Below are 23,110 nucleotides of genomic sequence, written 5' to 3'. Positions count from 1 at the left end.
CCAGGGATCAACCATGGCCCGACATGTATTGGGTGGTACTGAGTGCCATAGTGATTGCCTGAGTGTTAGCATGTACCATGCACAGAGGAACCGAAAGGTAAATTATGGATAAAATTCTACTACATCATGCATATAATAGCTGTACTACAGGACAGAATTTCTACGTCTATACCATTCCATGCAAGAAAGAAACCTGACCCTGCCCCGGTCCTGCCACCTAGTGGTCAGCTGAAGAGTAGGATGGCCATGACTAGGACAATGTCACAGTGTCCTTCAGGAATCAAAATATAAAATATTACTAAAACAAACAGCAGTCCCATGTTGAGAATTCATGTCAACTGGAAATAAATCATTTTTATTCTGCGTAAGGCACTCTTTTACTGAAGGATCACCACCAGCAGCATTTGCTCATTGCCTCTGTGGTAAGGTGAATGGGGAAAACTCCATGCCACCAATGACCTCCATTTCCAAGGCTGGCAGTAGCAAGAACTGAAAGCAAGGGGATTAGCCAGTGCCATCTATGGACCTGTAATCACTGGACTTGTGCCAATAAATGTAAAAAGTAGAGAGTTCTGCTTGGAGATTACATGTTTGCATTTACATCTGCACTCCAGAGTCAATATACATGTGAATTCAGAACTATTTGAAATGATCAGAATGAGAGAATCAATCAAAATCTGTTGAATCTCAGTCTTAGCCCTGTTCTCAGTGCCCTGAAGCTCCAAGCAACCATCCCATTCGATTGTAAATAGATTATTTGCTCAGGAAGATGGTTGATCACTGAGAAACCTAAAAGAAGCGCAGTTCATCTCCCAATTTAGATCTGCAGTGAGTTAAACTTCTCCAAGGCTTCTATCCGGGGAGTGTTCTGGACTTTCAACACTGACTTGCGCTAATACATCCATATTTTCCATTTCACTTTTTCTGTACCTTCATTCAATTATGCCAGCAAAGCCTTTGGCTGTCCAAGGGAAAGGGTGTTTGAAGGTCATGACCTCAGAACCAACATAAGGCTCATAGTCTACTGGGCAGCAGAAAATGCTGCTCTTCAGTATGCTTCTGGTCCATGGACTGACTACAGCAGGCACCTCAAAGTACTGCAGAGATATCAACAATACTGTCTCCACACAAAACTCCAAATCCACTGACAGGATTAGCAAGTCAACATCAGCGTCCTCTCCAATATCTGTGCCAATATCCACAGCACCGAGACAGTAATGGCACTCACCAAGCACCAATGGTGAGGCCACATTGTGTGCATGCCTGACACCAGGATCCCAAAATAGACACTTTAACACAGAAGGAGATTACAATGTGGACAGAGGAAAAGATTTAGGAATCTTCTCAAAGCCTCCAAGAAATCAAGTGTAACATCCCCAATGACTCATTTGTTAAAAGCCCTGTGTAAATGGTGAAAGAAGTGGGAGGTTCCCAAACTATCCACCTCCCCACCCCTTCAGCATCTCCTGGCCCATCCGTGGCAGTCTGCAGATCTCACAGTGGCCCCAGCGACTACCACAGAACCCACAAGACGGGAGTGGGAGCAAGTCATCCTCAACCATGAGGGACTGCCTAAAAAATGATGTGCTGCTGCTAGCCTGCTTATCCTCAGATCTGTAGATCTGTACGCTTGGTATTCAATCCCAGCAAAAATCAAAGAATGGCGGGACAGTACTGCAGCCAACAGAGCTGTCACCTCGCAGCTCAGCAACACAAGTTCAATCCTGACCTTTGGTACTGTCTATGTGGAGTTCATACATTCTCCCTGTGACAGTGTGGGTTTTGTCTGGCTGTTCTGGTTTCCTCCCACATCTGAAAAACATGCAAGCTGGTGGATTAATTGGCCACTGTAAATTGCATCTCGTGTTTAAGTGGGGGGAGTTGACGGGAACGTGGGGAGAATAAAATGGGTTAGGGTCAGATTAATGTAAAAATGGTCAGTGCAGATTTGGTGAGCTAAATGGCCTGTTTCTGTGCCATATCATTCTATGACTCTCTGGCATTCAATACACAGAAAAGCTGTCTCAAAGGAAATCATGCCACATGTCACTGAACAGAAATGGCAGAGACCTAGCAGTTGGTGAGCCACTCTCTCAGTGATAGTTCGTATCAACTGCCAGTACACCATGAAAGGTGAAAAGACCAATACCTGAGTAAGGAAGTTACCACACCTCACACAAAAACAATCTACCAATCTGGGTGGATTCCATTGGAAATATGTTTCTCTCATATTGGCAGCTTTAACTTTTTCCTTGTCAATTTGGATTCTACAATGCCCAAGAAAGAATTGATGTCTGTATTTTATTAAAGTATAAGTGATTATAATTTGCAGTATATCTAATGGTGTCTGTGTTTAGATAATTTGGCAGCATTTATTAATGATGTTTTGCATGCTGGTGCTTTCCTGCATCAAAGAATCAGTTTTCCACAGCTCTGCAATACTTGTGTAATGACCAGTTAATGAAAGATTGACCTATATAACATGCTGATTTAAATGCAGTTTTAAGTTGATTGTTTCTGTGTCAGTTTGAGTTATTCAAAATATTTTTAATGTGATAAATGGGCTGTTCTTGAGTAGCAGTAAGGTCTGTGCTGAGTTAGCTAAACTCAGTCAGTGTGAGCAACGGGAAGGAAAATTGCCCTGGATTCTTGATCGCTGTCCTGTGACAGATGCTGAATGTGGATGTCAAGAAGGGACAGGATTTTGGCTCAGTTCATGTGTTGCCTAGAATATCACACCAAATCCTACTGCGTAAGCTGACACACAAGCATCTTAGAACTGTTCCCAGCAAGGGATTGTCATCTTTTTAGAGTTGATTTTAGGTGAATTAGTGCTCGTTCCATCTAATTACCCAGTGGTCGGCACTGGCACTGGTTTGCTTCACCTTCCTCTGGCTCCACCTGTTGTAAGGCACCTGTTCATCAACTGAAATATTAAAAAGTTCTGATTTACTGTAAGTGGAAGGGAACGGAGTGCAATGGATCAAAAATATGATAATTGCACTCATAATGTTTGTATTTACACTATGATTAGATATCCTAAGAAATAGAAATCCTAAACAAAATACAGCAATCAAATTTCATTCTTTTGAGAATAGATAAAATTACAAGGCAATTTTATGAAAGAGTGCATTGAACATCAATGTTTTTGTTTTGGGGATTATTAAGTTTCACTGGGGTGTTACCAGGATAATGATCTTATACGCAGATGATGTGTGTTTATAAGGAACATTATTCTGTGAGCAGTATTGCTAGGTGAATGATATATCTGAATATCCATAGAAGGAAACATCCTACTGTATTTGAGTATGTATCTGGTACTGCTTTATACTCATTTTAGACAATACAGGGTGGTTTAAAATATTACACACAACTGGAAGTGATAGATATGGATTCAGGTGGTTTATTTGAATGGTAAAAAGTTACTTGCTAATTTGATGGTTGCTTGTTTATTTAACTCCTTTTAATATAACTACTATTATAACAAAGATTCACATTTATAAGTCAGAGATAGTCATCACTTTACATGTCAAACAGAAAGATGATCCATATGAAATGTTATTAAAGGAAGCACATAAAAACATAAATTTGAAAATGTGTCAGGGGTTTTCCCTGAAAAGCATATGTTTAAACTAAGTAATTTTATTCAAAATTAAACAAAAGTTAGGCATCAGTATGATAAAAATAAGTTTGAATTCAAAAATGGAACATTTCCATTACCAGTTGATTCCTAAGATATTTCTATTGGTGAAAATTTACAATTCACAGGAACATTTCTTTCTCTGGACATTATTTCCTTGTCTCCTTGCGGTAGTCTGCAGTTCATGTACCCTGATGGAAGTTTGCCTCAACCTCCAGGTACAGGGAAGAAACAGAAAGGAATCACAAGGCTGATGAGGAAATATCTGAATATCGCAGCTAGATCTTTAAATTATTTGTTCCCTATCATTGCTGTTGAAAATAATATTAGGCAGAATAAGAGATAAAGCCAACAAGTGATTTCCTCCATACACAAAAAAAAATCTCCAGGTATTCTACCATGTCACTCCCATTTTTATGATGACTATATGCCTACATGACTACTAGTGAATATCATATGTGATGGCCAGGATTGTTTTTTTTTTCCCACTAGAAATTATGAGGCACAAGGAATTCATCTACCGAAGAAATATGTTCAGATAGTGTATGACTTTGTGGCAAGGAGTGCCAATGAACTCTCTGTCCTAAAGGATGAAATATTGGAGGTGAGAAACCATTCCCCATTTGTTACTTTCAGATGGCATGCATCTGTGTATTTAAATAAGATTTAAGTTATTTCTGACATCTAATCAAGAGATACAGGCATTGACTCTTGTAGAAAAATAGAGGGCTATGGGTAAGCCTAGTAATTTCTAAGGTAGGGACATGTTCGGCACAGCTTTGTGGGCCAAAGGACCTGAATTGTGCTGTAGATTTTCTCTGTTCTATGTGTCACAGTCCAACTGGTAACTATCTTGCACCTTATCCAGTTGGCCATTTAATTTGTGAAAGCTATCAGAAGAAAGTGCCCCGGAGTAATTTTCCTGCTTTACAGTTACAGGACCAATTGTTGACCCCAGCTGCTGAGTTCAGCTAACTCAGTGTAAAAGCTGGCCTTGCATCCTCTGAGTCATTCAATACCAGAATATATAGTGTGTTTACTCTCTTCTAGGAACTCAGTTTTAATTCTCCATAACTTCCGACACTCCGCCTCACCTCTCCTTAAGTTCACTATAATTATGAAATCATGTCAGGTTTGCTGAACATTCAGTTTTAATTTGGTGTTTGTGTAGAACTGATTAGTATTTTATGTCAAAGCTGCTAGTCTGCTGTGTTGTCTTTAATATATGTTTACATTCATGAAAAAGGAATAACAATTACAAGGTTATAACCATAAGATTACTGAGAAGAAATCTATTTTGTTTACGGGAATGCCTCCAATACAGTGTTGACCAGATGGTAATTGGCCTACATGGGAAAGGTTAGTCACAACGGCACCAAGACTTCTCACCTGCCACCAAAAGATCAGAACCAGTTCAGGTCCAAGATCAACCACGTGTGCTTTCTCAAAATGGTTCCCAGATAGAAACTAGACTTAGGAACTGGGAACAGTTGAGTGTTTAATTAATCCTAACATGGTTCAACAAACACTAAAGTTCCTTTCATCCACCATTCTCTTCCCTATCCCATGCCAGGTTCGCATCATTCCACTTTCCTATCTTCTCTCCCTTTCTTTCACTTCCTCTCTTCCCTCTTCCCCTCCCTCTGCCATGTGATTGAGATGCGACCCTCTCTTGTCTTTCCTCTACCTTCACCCATATTCAGTTCACTGTTTCTCTCTTCCGCTTTTGGGGTTATTTGTTCCTTACCTAGTCATCTCTTCTATTCAGCGTTGGAAAAGCTGAAAGTTCATTAGAAACTTGGAAAGTTGGCATAGTCTCTGAGTCAGGTGACAACCATTACAAAAATCCCTTAACTCAGTGATAAGAGTATTGATGTGGTTCAATGAGGCTCCAGGAAGAAGAGAAAGTAATTACAAAAGGTGTCTTTGCAAGTGCAGAAATAGTGGCAAAGCCTGTATACCAGATGAGACCAATTCAAAGTGCTTGTTTTTTTAATAATAGTGTTTATTCCTATACAGCTATACATTTAATTAATAAAGAGACCCTGGAAGCTCATAGGCACTCTATGATGGTTAGTTCCTTTCAGACAAGCTTGCTGGCCCTGATGTTCCCAGGTGCTTTGGTTGTGGAGTAAGTCCCTGCATAGACTCCTTGCAAGAAGAAACAAATTTGTACCCAAGCAGATTTTTCATACCTCATTAAAGAAGGGGCAAAATAGGTCTTTCAATGTTAGTAAAATCAGCCTCAGAGGAAGTCAACAACAACATTCAACTTCACAGAATTGTTTTTTTATATAAAAAAAAAGTTGCCCTTTTGCTGTCCACCTGCTTTGTATTACAGGCAGAAGACCAATTTCACACCAAATGTTTCTGAAAGCAGATGATAAGTTCCCACTCTTGGAAAACTGAAAAAGATTGTATATCTATTGTGCCAAAAATAGGATGAGTAGATCTCAACATTTATTTTCGAAGTACATTGAAAGGCCCACATGCAAAATATACATCACAAGATCACAAGATCACAAGATAAGGGAGCAGAAGCAGGCCATTCGGCCCATCGAGTCTGCTCCAAGGAAAAGGGAAAAAGAAATGGGGTGGGAAAAAAAGAAGAAGAAAAAAAACTATTCTAATCCCATTTGCCAGCCTTATCCCCATATCCCTTGATACCCTGACTATTTAGATATCTGTCTATCTCCTCCTTGAATACCCCCACTGATCTGGCCTCCACTGCTGTGCGTGGCAAGGAGTTCCACAATTTCACCACCCTCTGGGTAAAGAAACTTCTCCTCATCTCTGTCTTGAAACTGTACCCTCTAATTCTAAGATTGTGCCCTCTGGTCCTGGACACGCCCACCAAGGGAAACAGCCTAGCCACATCTACTCTATCCTTACCTGTCAACATTTTAAATGTCGCTACGAGGTCCCCTCTCATCCTTCTGTACTCCAGCGAGTACAGTCCAAGAGCCGACAAACGCTCATCATACTTAAGCCCTTTCATTCCTGGAATCATTCTCGTAAATCTCCTCTGAACCCTCACCAACGTCAGCACATCCTTCCTAAGATGTGGGGCCCAAAACTGCGCACAGTATTCCAAATGAGGCCTCACTAGCGCCCCGTAGAGCCTCATCAACACTTCCTTACTTTTATACACTATACCTCTCGAGATGAATGCCAACATAGCATTCCTCATGATGGAAACACCTCCCTGCTGAATTAATGTTCCCAGCAGATATTATCCCCATTGGTCCAATGTTGGAGAACTGAGACAACAGTTTCTGACTACCATGAGACCTTACTGTCCATTTTTTCCCCCAGATCTCTAATAATACCAATATCCATGCAATGCTCCTTTATTTGATCTATCCTTAGCCAATTTCTGACATTGCTGTGTTCCATGGTTCCCTTGGACTTTGACTAGGTTGTAGACTTCACTCTCACTCTCACCACTACACTCAGATCCAGGCAGGATCATGCTTCCCATTCTAGATTCCTCACAAATGTGGGTTCTGGGAAACAGAACCAGACTAAGCAGGCGGGTAGAACCATTGGAACAGAAATTCCTGTGGTAAAAAATTTAAACTTCATTCTCTCTCTCTGAAGGTGGTCGAGGAAAACAAGCAATGGTGGAAGCTAAAGAGCAAACTTGATGAAGTTGGATATGTGCCTTTTAATGTCCTCACTCCTGTGAATTTAGAAGATATTCCAAGCCAGTCTGATAATCCCTACAGCATGGTGAGTGATACTGTACAAGGGTAAAGCCTAAAGGCCAAACATGTTTGAGCTGTTTCTTGTAGCCAATGCTGCTGCAATCATATTATGTTTATATCATATTTCTTCATAATTTCCTAAAAACACTGAAATTTTCTGGTAAAAGTGCTCACTTAAATCCCCATTCTAGGTATCCTCCAAGGGAGTAGTAGTAGAATTAGCGAATGTTAGTAGTAGAGTTATAGAATGGATATTTGTCTATTAAGTTTGATTGTGGCACAGGTAGTTGAGGTTGTTGCATTTAAGCAAAGTTAAGCTTGCCATGTCAGTCTTTGCTTATAAAACTTATTTTTTTTTGGTTAGTTTACGGTGGGATAGATGGAAAAAGGAATTTGGCAGAACTTAAAATGATATAGAGTGGTCATGAATCCATTGCCAGGCGGAGTCCCCCAATAAGTACTTTAACCCCATGGTGATCCTTGCATCAGGAAAATTATTGATGAAGATCAGTTAGAAAGCTTTGGATGCCTGGAGAGAAAAGCACAAGCCTGGCTGTCCATGCACCATTACTGACTACAGTCTCAACATCGACTCACACCACCACCACCAAATCTGCCTATGTACGATCGAGTGGACAGTCAGAGACTTTTTCCCAGGGCAACAATGGCTAACATGAGGGGACATAATTTTAAGGTGATTGGAGGAAGGTATAAGGGGGATACACAGAGAGTGGTGGGTGCGTGGAACGCACTGCCGGCAGAGGTTGTGTGGGCAGGTACATTAGGGACATTTAAGAGACTCTTAGATAGACACATGAATGATAGAAAAATAGGGGGCTATGTGGGAGGGAAAGGTTAGATAGATCTTAGAGCAGGATAAGATGTCGGCACAATATTGTGGGCCGAAGGGCCTGTACTGTGCTGTAGTGGTCTATGTTCTACACCCAATGATGTTGCCTCAGCTGTGCCCCAAAACACATTTCTTCCCAGATGCCATTCATTTATTATCAGTGTCTTGCCTTGTGATTTGTGTGGAAGAGGACAAGAGATCAGAGGGAGAATCTGAGGTCAGAGTTGGGCAGAGAGTTCTCAGAATTGCAGGGACGGGGGAATTGGGTGGGGAAGTGAGATCGGATAGAAGAAGAGAGTACAGAACAAGACTTAGTTAATGCATCTGGATGGACTTCTCAAGTCCCTCTCACAACTTATCATTGTGCAACATTCCAAAATGAAGGTGCTGGAGACTCTTGTGGTCTTTTTATTCGTTATAAACTCCTGTCTGCATGCACTTCAATCAAATCCATGTTGGTTATTTGCACAGAAGTTTTAGATTTTTTTTTGCATATTGCTTTAAGTTGAGGCTGCTATGAAATGTTTGCCTCTCTTCACTGTGCATTCTACATTTTCCATTCTGGCTGCTTTGCTGTACTCTGTGTGGCTGCTTTGCTGTACTTAGTGTATCTTTTGATTCCATTTAGAAATAATGGGCGCCCCATTTTGGAGGAGCAGACACCCTTTGTTTTATGTCTTCTTTAGCCCTTGCTTTGCAATGGAACATGAGCATCCTGTAATTGACAAGATTACTACCTCATCATAATATAAATGTGTAAATTAGAGGAAACAACTAATGCTTCATCAACAATTACTTGCTTTAGGGTGGTCAGCGGTACAAAGGAGAGATGAGTGCTCGAGGAATGGGGCCTGGTGCTCCCTTTACCACCCCAGGCCACATGAGGCATGGAAGTCATGAGCTACCAGGAATAGCCAACAGGCTTTTTGGAAGGGACAAGGAACGTAAGTGAGAAAAGGAGTCAAAATCAAACTCCACTTAATCTAATTAACTCTGTTTAACTCTATTTAAAATTGTTGTCTGGTGTGAAACAGCTCTCCATAATTATTATTAAAAGAGTAAGTTTTATTATTATTTATTCTTTTATAAAGGAATCTCCTTTTCTTGGGGCGTTGGAATTATTTGAATGCAGTGAGACTAATGATTTGAGTATGCTCTGCATTCTTCTGTTTCATCCTACTTGTAGCTGGCCCACTGTTGGTGTTAGGAAACTGGTTTGGGTGCCAGAAGCCAATTTTATAGAAGACAACCAACTGTCCTTAAGTGATAAAAGAATTACCACATATATGATACCTATATGATTGCCCTTCTCTGTATTTTGATTATTTAAGTGGATTCATTAGTAGCCACATATTGGAAAAGAAATACCTGTCTGACTGTATGATAACTGAGGATGAGCAATTAAAAATGCCATCTGTAAATGACTAGAAATAGTGTTAAGTAATCACTATACCACACAACCAGAATAGTTATGGAGTTGACAGATCTTTCCAATTTTGGACGGGAAATTCAATGAATTGATTAATTGTGCATTCAAGTCTGCAGATATCACTAAGGTGTGAGGAAAGAGATGAGAGCAGAGAGTTACAAAGTTTGTGAGCAGATTGATTGGGCACAACTGGAATTCAACATATGGAAATCATGTAGCATGGAAACAGGCTCTTTGATCCACTGAGTCTGTGCCGACCATCAAACAGCAAGATTTACAATAATCCTACCCTAACCCATTCTATTCTCCCTTCATTTCCATGAGTTACCCCCCCCCCCCCCCCCCCCCCGATTCTACCCATCACGCAATGGGGCAATGTTCAGTGGCCAATTAACCTACCATCCCACACATCTTTGGAATGAGGGAGGAAACCAGAGCACCTGGTGGAAACCCACGTGGACATAGAGAGAGTGAGCAAAATCCACTTAGATAGCACCTGAGGTCAGGATTGATTCCAGTTTGCTGGAAATGTGAGACGGAAGCTTTACTAGCTGTGCCATTGTACCACCACTGTGTGGTCATCCTCACTAAATCCAAGTCAGATAAATATTCTAAACTAGGAACCACAGAATGGCAAAGAATTATGGGTGTCTACATGCACAAATCACACAAAGCAAGTTCATTGTTCAAAATGCATTCAAGAATGCTGTTGAAAAGTTTGAAGTGTTGCCTTCACATTGAGGGTACTGCATTATTAAGAACAGAAAGAGAAAATGCTAGAAGCACTCAGGTCAAGCAGCATCGGTGAGGAGAGAAACAGTCAACATTTTGGGGCATGGTTCCTTAATCAAAACTGGAAAAATGAAGGAGAGGGAGGGGTGGAGAGAACAAAGGGAATGTCTGTGACAGGGCACAGAACAAAATTGTCAAGACAACCAAAGCTTTATAAACTGGCAGTTAGAGGCAGGAAAGAAAAAAATAAGCAAAAATAAACAGAAAGGCACAGCCAAATATCTGGATGGAGAAAAAAAAGAATAGAGTGTTTACTGGTAACTGTTAAATTCGATATTAGCATAGCCAGACAAAAGATGATGTGTTATTCCTCAAGCTTAATATTAGGCTTCATTGGAGCAATGTAATATGCCAAATTCAGAGAGGTCAGAGCGGAGAGGGTTGGAGAATAAAAATGACAGGCCACCAAAAGCTTAGGGTCGCCCTTGCGGACTGAATGTAGTGTTCTCCAAAGCAGTCTCCCAATCTACATTCAGTCTATCCAGTGCACAGGGGATCACATCATGATCATTGAGTGCAAAACACTAAATTGGATGAACCACTGCATCAGCTGGAAGAACTGTTTGGGTCTCTAGATGGTAGAAAGGCAAGTAAACATTGTATTGCACATGATGCTCATGAGTTGGCCTCCTCTAATTTGGAAAACCCAAGCACCGACTGGGTGACTGCCTTGCAGAACACTTCCTTTGCAACTCAAGAAAGACATGCTGTTTTTTTTGAAAGGACACAGGACCCATTCACCAGAATGGTACCAGGAGGAAAATTTGCATAAACCTGTCATTATTCTTCCCTGAGGGATAATGTAATCAAAATGTTTAAAATAATAAAGGGATCTGATAGAGTCGATATAGAGAAACTTATTTTTCTTGACGAGAAAGTGTGGGTTTGAAGATTAAAGCTAATCCAGATCACCGAGAACTGAGATTGGGAGGGGCCTTCACACAAAAACGGGTAAAAACCTGAAACTCTTTTCCAAGAGACTGCACAGATTGGACCTTTGGAATTGCAAGACTCAGAAGGCCTGATTAAAAACCTGAAACTCTTTTCCAGTGTGTTTGTGCTCCCCTCTCTCTCCAGCTCCCTAACCTTGTTTTCTTGACTAACATCCTCTTATCATACAGTGAGAGGTCATGAGAGGTTGTTGGGTAGAATTAAGGCTGGTGGAATTGAGGACAAATTATCATCCTGTTTAGCAGATTGGTTAAGAAACAAAAGGTGGAAGGTACTAGTACTAGCAATATGTACTCACAAAGGCATTGGTAGGGATTAAAATTTAACCGCTTGGTTAAACAAATATTATGTATATATGTAGCGTTAGCTTACTTAGTGATTACAATGGAAGTTAAGGGGACCACCACAGGAAGGTTCAGAGGCCTTCTCCTTGGTGGTTCCCTGCTCCACATACTGTGTGTGCCTATTAAAAGGAATTGACATGATCTCTTACAAGTACTCACTACATTTATTAATAACTTACATAATTAGCACCATATATTCACAATGCCAATGGTGCAAAGATTAATGATAGAGTTCGTGTAGAGAATAAAATTACAAAGAGACAATGATCGATTAAGTGATGAGCAAAATTGTGACAGATGGTTTGCAATGCAGGAAACTGTGTTGCCACCCATTTTGAATCAAAACAGATGGATCTTATGTAGTTTTGAAATGATGGAATGTTGAGACTGGGTCTAAAGAGATTTTGGAGCCCATGTGCACTAAAATGTAGTCATAGGGTACAAATGTGCTGTAATTAGTTTAAATACCGAAAGTCTCCACCGCCAACTGGATCAGCTGTTCAACAACTGAAAGCTCATCCCTTCCTTTCTCTCCAAATTCAACAATTCCAGTTCTATTAAACTTCCTGTCAGTAAGTGCCCTTTTGTCCAAAACCAAATCTGTGCTTCCCTATCGAACATTAAATCTGGTGCCCTTTCTTTCTTGTACTCTTGGGTCTACATTTATTTCCAGTTCTCTATCACTTGAATTCTGATCTTTACATGGCCTCAAAATGCACTTTACATGCATTACCTGATGAGCTGATGGAAGCCAATAAAAAGTTATGTCACTTGGGAATTGATGTATATTTGAAAAGGAAACTTTTCCAGAGCTATGGAAAAATGGGGCATAATCAAACATTTCTTTCAACAAGTTGGCACAAATCAGTGCGGTAAATGACCTTCTATGCTGGATGATATGATTCTGCCTCCCTAATCATCACCAGTTCTACTCCCCGTCCATCCCAATCTTTATGGATGTCTTTGTTCTGATCTCCTTTGAGTCCCTCACTCCCTTCACCAATTGTCAGCAGCCATGCTTTATCCATTCTCTTCCACACTGTCTGGAATTCCCTTTCTAGTGATTAGCGTAACGCTATTACAGCACCAGCCACCCAGGTTCAATTCTGGCCACTGTCTGTAAGAAGTTTGTACATTCTCCCCGTATCTGTGTGGTTTTCCTCTGGGTACTCCTGTTCCCTCCCACATTCCAAAGACAAATGGGTTGGTATGTTGTGGGCATGCTATATTGGCTCCAGATGCATGGTGACACTTTTTTTCATTAAGACCCTCTTTAAAAGCCATCTCTTTGGGCAAGCTTTCAAAAACTCTCCTTTTTTTGGCTCTGAGTTCATTCTTGTCTGATTATGCATCTTTGAAATGCTTTGAGACGTTTCTGTATGTCAAACACATTACCTCAACCTCATCCATTGTTCCTCCGGATCCTGCCTCATATACTCCTGGATCTTACAGTGAAATAATACCAACATTTATTACGTGTATGAAGTGTCAAACAAAACAGACTAGTAAGGTAACACTGATGCAGATGCAATTCTTCACTGTTTTCATCTGCTTGGAAGCAAAGGTGTGGCAGAGAAAGCTTTGAATCTCAACTTATCAACATCTAGGCTTGGGGCAAACTATAATTGTCCAGGGGCACACAGAACATAGAACATTACAGCACAGTACAGGCCCTTCGGCCCACAATGTTTTGCCAACAATTTATCCTGCTCTAAGATCTATCTAACCCTTCCCTCCCACATAGCTCTCCATTTCTCTATTATTCATGTGGCTATCTAAGAGTCTCTTAAATGTCACTAATGTATGTGTCCCCACAACCTCTGCCAGCAGTGCATTCCATGCACCCACCACTCTCTGTGTAAAAAAAAAACTTACCCCTGACATCCCCCTTATACCTTTCTCCAATCACCTTCAAATTATGCCCCCTCATGTTAGCCATTTTCGCCCTGGGAAAAAGTCTCTGACTGTCCACTCGATCTATGCCTCTTATCATCTTGTACACCTCGATCAAGTCACCTCTTATCCTCCTTCTCTCCAAAGAGGAAAGGCCTAGGTCACTCAATCTATCCTCATAAGACATGCTGTCCAATCCAGGCAGCATCCTGTAAATCTCCTCTGCACCCTCTCTAAAGCTTCCACATCCTTCCTATAATGAGGCGACCAGAACTGAACACAATACTCCGTGTGGTCTAACCAGAGTTCTATAGAGCTGCAACATCATCTGGTGGCTCTTGAACTCAATACCCTGACTAATGAAGGCCAACATACCATACACCTTCTTAACAACCCTATTGACCTGCATGGCAACCATGAGGGATCTATGGACATAGAATGTCAATAAGTTCAAGTCCCATGGATGAGGGAAAGTTGTTTGCAGGTAATTTTCAGGCTGAAGTATTGGTATCTTAAAACCAATTACTAATATAAATTGGTTTATTATAGTCACATTTAATGAGGTCCAATTAAAAATTTGTCTTGTGTACCGGTCATACAGATCAATTCATTACACGATGCATTCAGTAGTACAAGGTAAATCAAGTGCAGAATAAAGTGTTACAGTTACAGAGAAAGTGTTACATTTACAGAGTTGATAATATAAAAGATATTTATCAACTAAATCTATTGACTTTTTTTCTTAAACAGAAATAATGACTCAAATGGATGAAGTAAATGATGAACTCCGACATGTGATAATTGCACAAAAGACAAAACCAGGCACACGTAATTTCCAGGTCCCAAAGCAATCAGTGATTCAGGTACCACTCGGTTATGAATCCAGCTCAGAAGATGTTAGATCCTGGTTGGAAGTTAAAGGCTTCAGTAAATCGTAAGTAATAATCCACAGAGATGTATATCCTTAAAAAATGAACAAAAAGGACAGGGATTCCTAGTTGGTCCATTGAGTCTGAGATATCCCAGTATGGTAACCTCCAAACTTCATCAGTTTTGTTGCAAAGAAAATGTTCATACTATGCACGTGTTCAACATCTGTAAGGAAATGAGAGATAGCAGTATTTAATTGAAAATGATCAGATGTGCTCCCCTAAAAAGTAAGATCCAATCCTGTTCCTAAAAATCGTACTTTTGGATACTTGACACCTTTCTCCACCGGATGGTTCTGCTATAAGTGTTTTTATGGGAAATAATGTTCATTGACTTTAATTGTGGAATTGGTTTATTATTGTCACATGTACCGAGGTACAGTGAAAAGCTTTTGTTTGCGTGCCATCCAGACAGATCATTCCATACATAAGTACATCGAGGTAGTAAAAAGGACAACAGAATGCAGAATATAGTGTTCTGGTTACAGAGAAAGTGCAGTGCAGGTAGACAAATAAAGTGCAAGGGCCACAATGAGGTAGACTGGGAAATCAAGAGTTCATCTTTTAGAATATGAGAGGTTTGTTCAAGAGTCTGATAACAGCAGAATAGAAGCTGTCCTTGAGCCTGGTGGTATGTGTTCTCAAGCTTCTGTATCTTCTGCCCAAGAGGAGTGGGGGAGAAGAGAGAATGACCTGGGTGGGAGGGGTCATTGATTACGTTGACCACTTTTCTGAGGCAGGGGGAAGTTGATGTCCATTATTTTAACAGAGGCATTAACCCTTTCATTTTTCAAGGGTTACGGTGGATGCTTTATGTGAATGTTAAGCAGCAATAGTCATTTTCAGCTTCCCATATCACAAATTTTAAACAAAACTCAAAGAAATATTAATATTTTGGCTTGGCATTTTATCAGAAGTCAGTTGGAAAGGTTTTTTTCAATAATTGTTATTTTACTGCAAGCCACATAAAAAGTTAAGATCATTAAATCAACATAAACTCAATATAGATACAAGGTTTGAGTTTACAAGTTAGCTTGAAATATTTAAGAGCTTTATTTCCAATGAAATAATTTTGGCCTTGTAACAAATATATGCTTTTATTTAAATAGTTTTTACCATTTGAGGAAAATACAATTTGACTGAAAGGCAAGAATTACAGTTTAAAGTTCCAGATTGCCAAAAAAATGCAGCAAGTAAATTGTTAAAAATAAAAGCAATTTAAGAAAGGAAGGCTCCCTGTCCTCCCCATACCCTCTCAGATAATTCAGTACCTTCAGTCCTTGTGTAATATAGAATGACATAATGGACACTTGTATGACTATTTCATGCAATGTGATAGAATGTGAAGTAAGATGTCAGCACATAATGTAATGTCCATAACTTATAAACAGCCATCATTCTCCCCTGCTCTTTCTTGGCCTTGGTGTGTACTACTCACAGACCAGGGTTTCTCAGCTTAAGAGAAGTGTGCTGATCAATAAATGTTGAACTTTTTTTTCCACAGGACAGTATCTGGTTTGGGAATACTGACAGGAGCCCAGATATTTTCCCTTAATAAAGAAGAACTGAAGTTGGTGTGTGGAGAGGAAGGTGCTCGTGTGTATAGTCTAATCCAAGTACAAAAGGCTGAATTAGATGTAAGAAACTATAAGACTCTTCCCACAAATGTAATATGTTTATTTTACTTTTTAACCTGGCAGAAGATGCACAAAACAGAATTTTCTTGACTTTATACCTGCTCAATGCTCAGATGGCAGGATTTGGACCTGCCTGTATTTCTAACAGCCTTTTCTTAGATTTGTAATTTTATGGATTTAAGATAAAAATCTTATTGATTTTACATATTTTATATGCTTGTGTGCAGTTCTGAGTTTCACTGCCATACCCTCCCCACCACCCTGAAACTGGATGCTGCTGGGAATATCTACCCTGAGGCCAGACCCTGTCAGGACCCCATCCTACCCGCAAGTCCCACTGCTCTGACATCCTGCATTGAGCTGAGGTGTGGGAGTGAAGGCAGGGCCAGCCCAAGATTAAGCAGCCAATAACCAAGACTGACAGTAACGAGCCTCAGCTCCAGTCCCTGCTCTGGAAAGGAGAGAGAAAGAGGCAAGGAGAGAGAAAGGAAAAGGCAATGGAAAAAGGGAAGAGAGAGAGGGGAACTTTTGGGAATGAAAGGGAGGGAAGAGGAGAGAGGGGAAGAGAAGTGGGGAGATAGAAAGGAAAGAGTGGGAGGAAGAGAGGGACAAGGAGGTGGGAGAGAGAGGGCAGGAAATTAAAGAGAAAGGGATGTTGAACAGTAAAGAAGTCAGAGTGTAGAAAGGGCAGAAGAAAGAGAGAAGGTGGATGGGCGAGAGGTGAAGTGAGAAGGAGAGAGTGGGGAGAGAGGAAAGAAAAAGAGAAGGAGGCAGAGAGAAAGATATGCAGATGGAGCTGAATTAGTATTGAAGGCTCTGAACCAGAGTCCAGACTCAGCTCCTTCAACTGAAAGCATGAGCTTAGTTTGATTCATTGTAAATATCCGGCCATTGACTTGGAGCAGCACGTGGTCTCTCTGTTTCTTTGTTCCTGCTTCCCTCGGCTCCCCATCTCTATCCTCCACTCCCCTCACTTCTGTTCCTCCTCTTTTTTCCTTCCCAAACCACATTCCCCCTCAATCCCCCCTCTTCTACATCTCACTTCTCTTTCCCCAGCTCTCTATCCCCTCACACTCTCATTACTCAATCATTCCCAGCTTTCTCAAAGACAGTATGTGTAATCTGTTGCACCATTTACATAAATATTTGTATTCATATATTGATTTATAATGCAATTAAAACTACAATTATCTCACAATTCTTTTATAATCACACAATAAATCACAATTAATGTTTTAAGCATTTGACAGTCCTATTTATAATGTTAAAGATGTTGATAATGCTTGATAATGTTGTTACATTAGGTAGTTATCCAGCAGCTAATGAAATTTATTTTTTGCAGTTGTCTGTAATTAAACTGGTAAAAGTTCTGTATTTTTCTATCATATTCTTCATGCCATAATTTTGCTTTATTGTTAAATTCAAAACTAAATAACATAGATGTTATATATGAACACTACCTCATTATTCCTTTTTTGCACCATTTATTTATTTTTGTAATTTATAGTAATTTTATGTCCTTGTACTGTACTGCTGCCGTAAAACAACAAATTTCATGACATCTAGGTCAATGACAATAAACCTAATTCTAACTCTGAAATTTCCTTGATCATAACCACATTTCTTAAGGATTGGAAGCAATCTTGCTGGAGGAACTCAGTGGGTCAAGCAGCATCTGTGGGTGGTGAAAAGAATTGTTGACATTTTGGGTTGAGACCCTAATTTGAGAATTGAGTCCTGATGCAGGTTCTTGATCTGAAATGTCGACAATTCCTCCCCCACCAACACCCCCCCCCCCCCACCACAGATGCTGTTCGATCCTCTGAGTTCCTCCAGCTGTTTGCTTTATGCTCCAGCTTCCAGCATCTGCAGTCTCTTGTATCTCTAGAGCATAGGCAATGTGGACAATCCTTGCTGGCATTTTCAGCAACATCCTATGAGAAAATAAAAACAAAGTTTATATTTTGGAATCTAAATGATTGATATTGTTCAATGTTAATTAGTCATAGAGAGATACAGTTCGGAAATAGGCCCTTCGGCCCATTGAGTTAGTATTGACCATCAACCACCCATTTACACTCATCATACATTAATCCCATTCTCCTTACATTTTATCAACTCCCCATATTCTACCACTCACTTACACACTAGGAGCATTGCAGTGGCCAATTAACCTACCAGTTTAAAACCATAGCAAAGATGTCAACTTTCCACCACAACCTTACTTTACACTGCTCTGTGTCCTGACTGAAAGAAAAGTTTAGTCCCATAAGTAAACATTGTATCTGTGCCTATCTGAAAGATACATTTGTAATTCAACTTTCTTTTGTTCCACAACTGTTATCAGGAGAGGTGTGTTTGTCTAAATCACTTCCATTTATTGCACTGCTATCCTAAAGGTGGCAAAGGTCCTTATGACACCAGAAAGGTTTCTGCTGGCTTGTTATGTAGCAGTAACATAATCTTTAGGAAAATTTCACACCATCATAATTATGGTAGGAAAAGTAATGAACTTGATATCATTGTTCTCATCTTACATTCTAATTCACAGAAGCATCGAGGTGATACGGAGCTGGAAGAAATTATGAAACGAAGACAAGAGAGGATTGATTCCAATAACTAGAATTTTGCAGCCATTTGTTCAGCAATTGGACAGTAAAACAAATAAATGGAATATGTATGACTATAGAAGGGTGGGTCTCTTCTACAGAATTAATAATAAATGCTAATTGTTTTGTGTATTTTACTCCTGTTATTTCTAAAGTAAATTCATATTCAGAATTTGCATGGCTTTCAGGCAGTCATATAGTTGGCATAAAGTATTAATCTGCATTCCATAAGAATATCGAAATCTCTTCCTTTCTCTCTATGTACATGCATATGTAGCTATTGTAATATTTGTGGAACAATGTTGCCAAAACCTGAAGCCAAGCAAACACAGGATAGATGTAATTTGCTAAATAGTTGTGAAACAATAAAATGGTAGTCCTCCAGCTGGCTCCTGAACTTACAGATAAACCTGGGATCTGCATTCGGCAGTATTAATGGACAAATGCTGTGTTCTTGCAACATTTACCTTGTGATAGGTTGACTGCAAGTACTGCTGCCACACAACTCCTGCAACCCTGATTTGTTCCACATCTTGGGTACTGTCTGTGTGGAGTTTGCATATTCTCCCTGTGACTGCTTGGGTTTCCCCTGGGTGTTCCGGTTTCATCCTACATCCCAAATATGTGCTGACTGGCAGACTATTTGGCTATTGTAAATTGCCCTAGTATGGGTGGGTAGTAGGAGAATCAGAAGGGAGTTGATGGGATGTGAGAATGAATAGCTTACATGGAAATAATATGGGGGACTGGGACTGATGGAAATCCTCTGAGGCCTGGCGTAGATTCAAGGGACCAAATGGCCGCCTCCTATGTCGCAAGAAAATAAATGGAATGGTACATTTTTGGAGAGAATGAAATAAATGTGCAGATGACTCAGATAAAGTAGAGATAGAATATCATAAAAATGATTACACTTCTGTCTGCTAATATCGCTAACAATTATTTCTAGTTGTTCTGTTGGTGATGTGATTTTCTTAAACTAATGCATGTGTTTTCCATTTGAAGATTACACAAGAAAGTATAATTTGTTAAAGTAAACTTCCTTTCACTTATGCAAGTAATAATAAACCTATTGTTCAGTTGTTCTTTTCAGGAATCTGAAACTATTGTTGATAATTGTAAGTCTTCTCAGAACCATGAATCCTCTACACATTGCAAGACTACCTGGGTGTCTATATACAACAGATACCCATGCAATCTTGACAAAAAGTTAGTTGCTGCATGTACCCATACCATACTGATTCAAGGCTGGCATTCAACAGGCACTATTTATTAACATAAGGCCAACATCCTTATGATGCTTGTTCAAGATGTAAAGCCAACATATCTAACAGGCACCAACATAAGCATTGACAGTGGATCCACAACCAACAGCTGTTAGTTAGAATCATGTAAGACCAATATCAAAATGACGCTGAAACTTGCAAGATCCAAATTCAGCTATTGTGAAATTGACATAACTCAACTTATCAGTTAAACTTTAATACCTTTGTGGCTTTCCTATTTCCCAATCTTATACATGGATTTTGAGGTCATGGTACTAAGGTTTCAGGGTTTCCTATGTGGCTTCAGTCTGGCTACTGGAAGGCTCCTCCCATTCTCTTTGAATGTACACATATACCCATCAGAAGCTCTTGCCGAAGATGGGTCAGCTTCATACTTCTTCCCAGGCCCAAATTAAGGAACAGTCTGAAATGGATGACTGTGGAGAATGGGTAAACGTGCTCTTTGAGAGATCACATTGGGGTATAATTTGGTGGCTCTGTGATGAGGCATATCAATATCCTGAATGTACATTGCCAGTCATCCTCTCAGGGCATGGAGTAGATAATGTGAGGTGATCTTCTGGCATTCAGAGAGCTCCACCATCATTTCATCCACTGGACCTGGGCTGAGAATACGTTGCCAAAGAGCTTGATAGGATATATATATATATATATATATATACACACACACACACACACACACACACACACACACACACACATATATATATCTATATAGATATATCTACACATATATCTATATATATATATCTACACATATGTCTATATATATATACACATATATATCTATATATCTACATATATATATATATCTCTCTACACATATATCTCCTTTGTTTTACTGCCACGCTAACCCTTGTTCACTGTGCTACTGTTATCAAAGCTATCATATCACTGCAACAAAGTGCTTCTGTGGACCACAGACAACAGTGGTCCTTCACTGTGCTATCTACCATGAACTCCTTGAGACTAAGGTGGTTTCATCTTGGGGATTCTGCACTCAATGGATTTTTTGCCAGAATGAGTTGTTGGTGAAATTACAAAGGAAGTTTGGTTCTGAGCAAGAACTGAGGTGGCTCACTAGAAAAATCACATAGGGAGTCGTCCAAGATGAGGATGGTAAAATAATAGCTAATGCTAGCTCTCTGCCTGTGCAAGAAAGCAAACCCAATCTGTTTGTTATAGCCTGGAAGAAAGCTTGGTTTCTAGCATTATCTTTCTTCAGTTCCCCATAGTCTGCAGCTGCAGAATTGTTGGGTGAATTGACATCCCCGAAGTCTTCTCTGCCAAGTAACAGAAATTCAGATGTCTGCCATATCATCATCAAATGAAGTATATCCTATCCAATCTCACACCCAGTGGCCCACATTATTTATTTTGAATCCAATCAGAACTGGATATTAAGAACTATTTCTCTAACCTGCATTTCTATGAGTGCAACTCACCGAAGGCTACCTTCCTATTGTGTACTTATAGCTAAATCTTCTCCTATAGTATTTTCATATATGAGAAGGACAGTGATCAGAATGATCAGTAATATTCAATAATGATCAATAATATCAACAGATTTCACCGATAACATCACTAGCACCATTGATTTATTGCAACTTAGTGTGACATCTCATAATAAATCCTGCAAATTTCTGCATGTTACATGCAATGAGTTTTGTCTGAGGCAATGACATTTCAGTGTTTGAATAATGGCAAATTATTTGCTCTAATTGTCACCACATGTAAGATCACAGAGCCTTGCAAGACTTTGAACAGAGGCTGCATATCAAATAGAGGTAATTTGGTCGCCAGCAAAATTTGCCACCAGACCAAAATTTCAGCATGGGCTAACTGTCAGTCCCTGTAGAAAGGACAATTTGCAGTAATCCCTGAGAGAAATAGCTCAAGAAATCTATTTTAAACTGGGCTATAAGCGTTTAATTTTGTGCAAAAACCCATTATTTCCATGTGATTTTCTGGTCTGTCATGTGTTCGAATAAATTATGTATTATAATAATAAGACTAACTCTGATCTAATATCAAGTTCAATTGCTTAATTTTCTGGTACTTTATGTATCGTAACAAAGTGCATCACTTGTCGTGCAAGCTCTATGAAAATGTTGTTTTGTGCTTTGTACAAAAACTCTATGTCAGGGAAAAAAAAGTAAGCTTTGTAATAAGATAAACAATTGTATTTTCCTCTAGTAAATTATGGAAGAGTCAAAAGAATTACAGCATGGTTAGACAAACCTATTTTTTTGAATCTGGGAATGTGTTTTTTTTTAGTAGTGCTGATTTATAGAACATTCTAGTCATTTTATGAGAACACCTCTTTATTGTCACATTAATAAATTATATATAAAAAAATTTAAAATCATGTCATTTTCTTTTAAATGAATATTTTGGCAGCGGTGATATGAACAAATGGACATGGTTATCTTTGTAATTTTGGTTCATGCAATAGTTCAACCATTATGATAAGCCACAATCTAAGAAGCTACAAGTTTCATCTGTTTCCATAAGTGCTGCATGACCTGCTAGAACTTTCCCAGCATTCTCCTTTCTTTGATATTTCCAGGGACTGATGTGTTCTGTATCTTACATCTTAGCATAGTTTTTCATATGGTTTCCCTCTCCTCTGTTCTCTATCTATTTACACCTACTATAGGCAAAATAGTTGCCATTATCAAGCATTCTTCACCCATTTCGGTTGATGCCAATGCACATCCTCTATTTTCTCTTGGTCTCCATCTATTACAGGTATTACCATTGTGCAACCCACCCTCCCATTTTCCTGCAACTTAAAATGTGCCTCTTTTTAATTAAAATGTTAAGTCTGTGTCTATCTTCGAGATAGAGTCATGGAGTAATAAAGCATGAACACAAAGCCTTTGGCCCACTGAGTCCATGCCGACATTCAAGCACCCACGTTCATTAATCCTACACCAGTTCTCCATAGATTCTGCCACTCACCTACACACTAAGGACAATTTACTATGGTCAATTAATGTACCAACCTGCACATTTTTTGGATGTGAGAGGAGGGGAAACC

General features: G+C 39.6%; 1 protein-coding gene across 2 annotated transcripts in view; it reads left to right on the top strand.

The window, feature by feature from the left end:
• eps8l2 (EPS8 like 2) overlaps positions 1 to 22,420 on the top strand; it is a 124,424-nt gene extending 102,004 nt beyond the window's left edge. For both annotated transcript variants that reach the window (XM_052028923.1, XM_052028924.1), the window contains exons 15-20: positions 4,133 to 4,244; positions 7,241 to 7,372; positions 9,003 to 9,141; positions 14,357 to 14,540; positions 16,040 to 16,172; positions 18,724 to 22,420. In XM_052028923.1, the coding sequence (XP_051884883.1) occupies positions 4,133 to 4,244; positions 7,241 to 7,372; positions 9,003 to 9,141; positions 14,357 to 14,540; positions 16,040 to 16,172; positions 18,724 to 18,795 (772 nt within the window). In that variant the 3' untranslated portion in view covers positions 18,796 to 22,420. The remainder of the gene's footprint in view (positions 1 to 4,132; positions 4,245 to 7,240; positions 7,373 to 9,002; positions 9,142 to 14,356; positions 14,541 to 16,039; positions 16,173 to 18,723) is intronic.
• Positions 22,421 to 23,110: the final 690 nt, after the last annotated feature.

This window comes from Pristis pectinata, chromosome 14 (genome assembly GCF_009764475.1).
Source record: "Pristis pectinata isolate sPriPec2 chromosome 14, sPriPec2.1.pri, whole genome shotgun sequence".
Taxonomy (NCBI): Eukaryota; Metazoa; Chordata; class Chondrichthyes; order Rhinopristiformes; family Pristidae; genus Pristis; species Pristis pectinata.
Note: the sequence above shows the minus strand (reverse complement) of the source record. Positions and strands in the feature narration are given on the sequence as shown.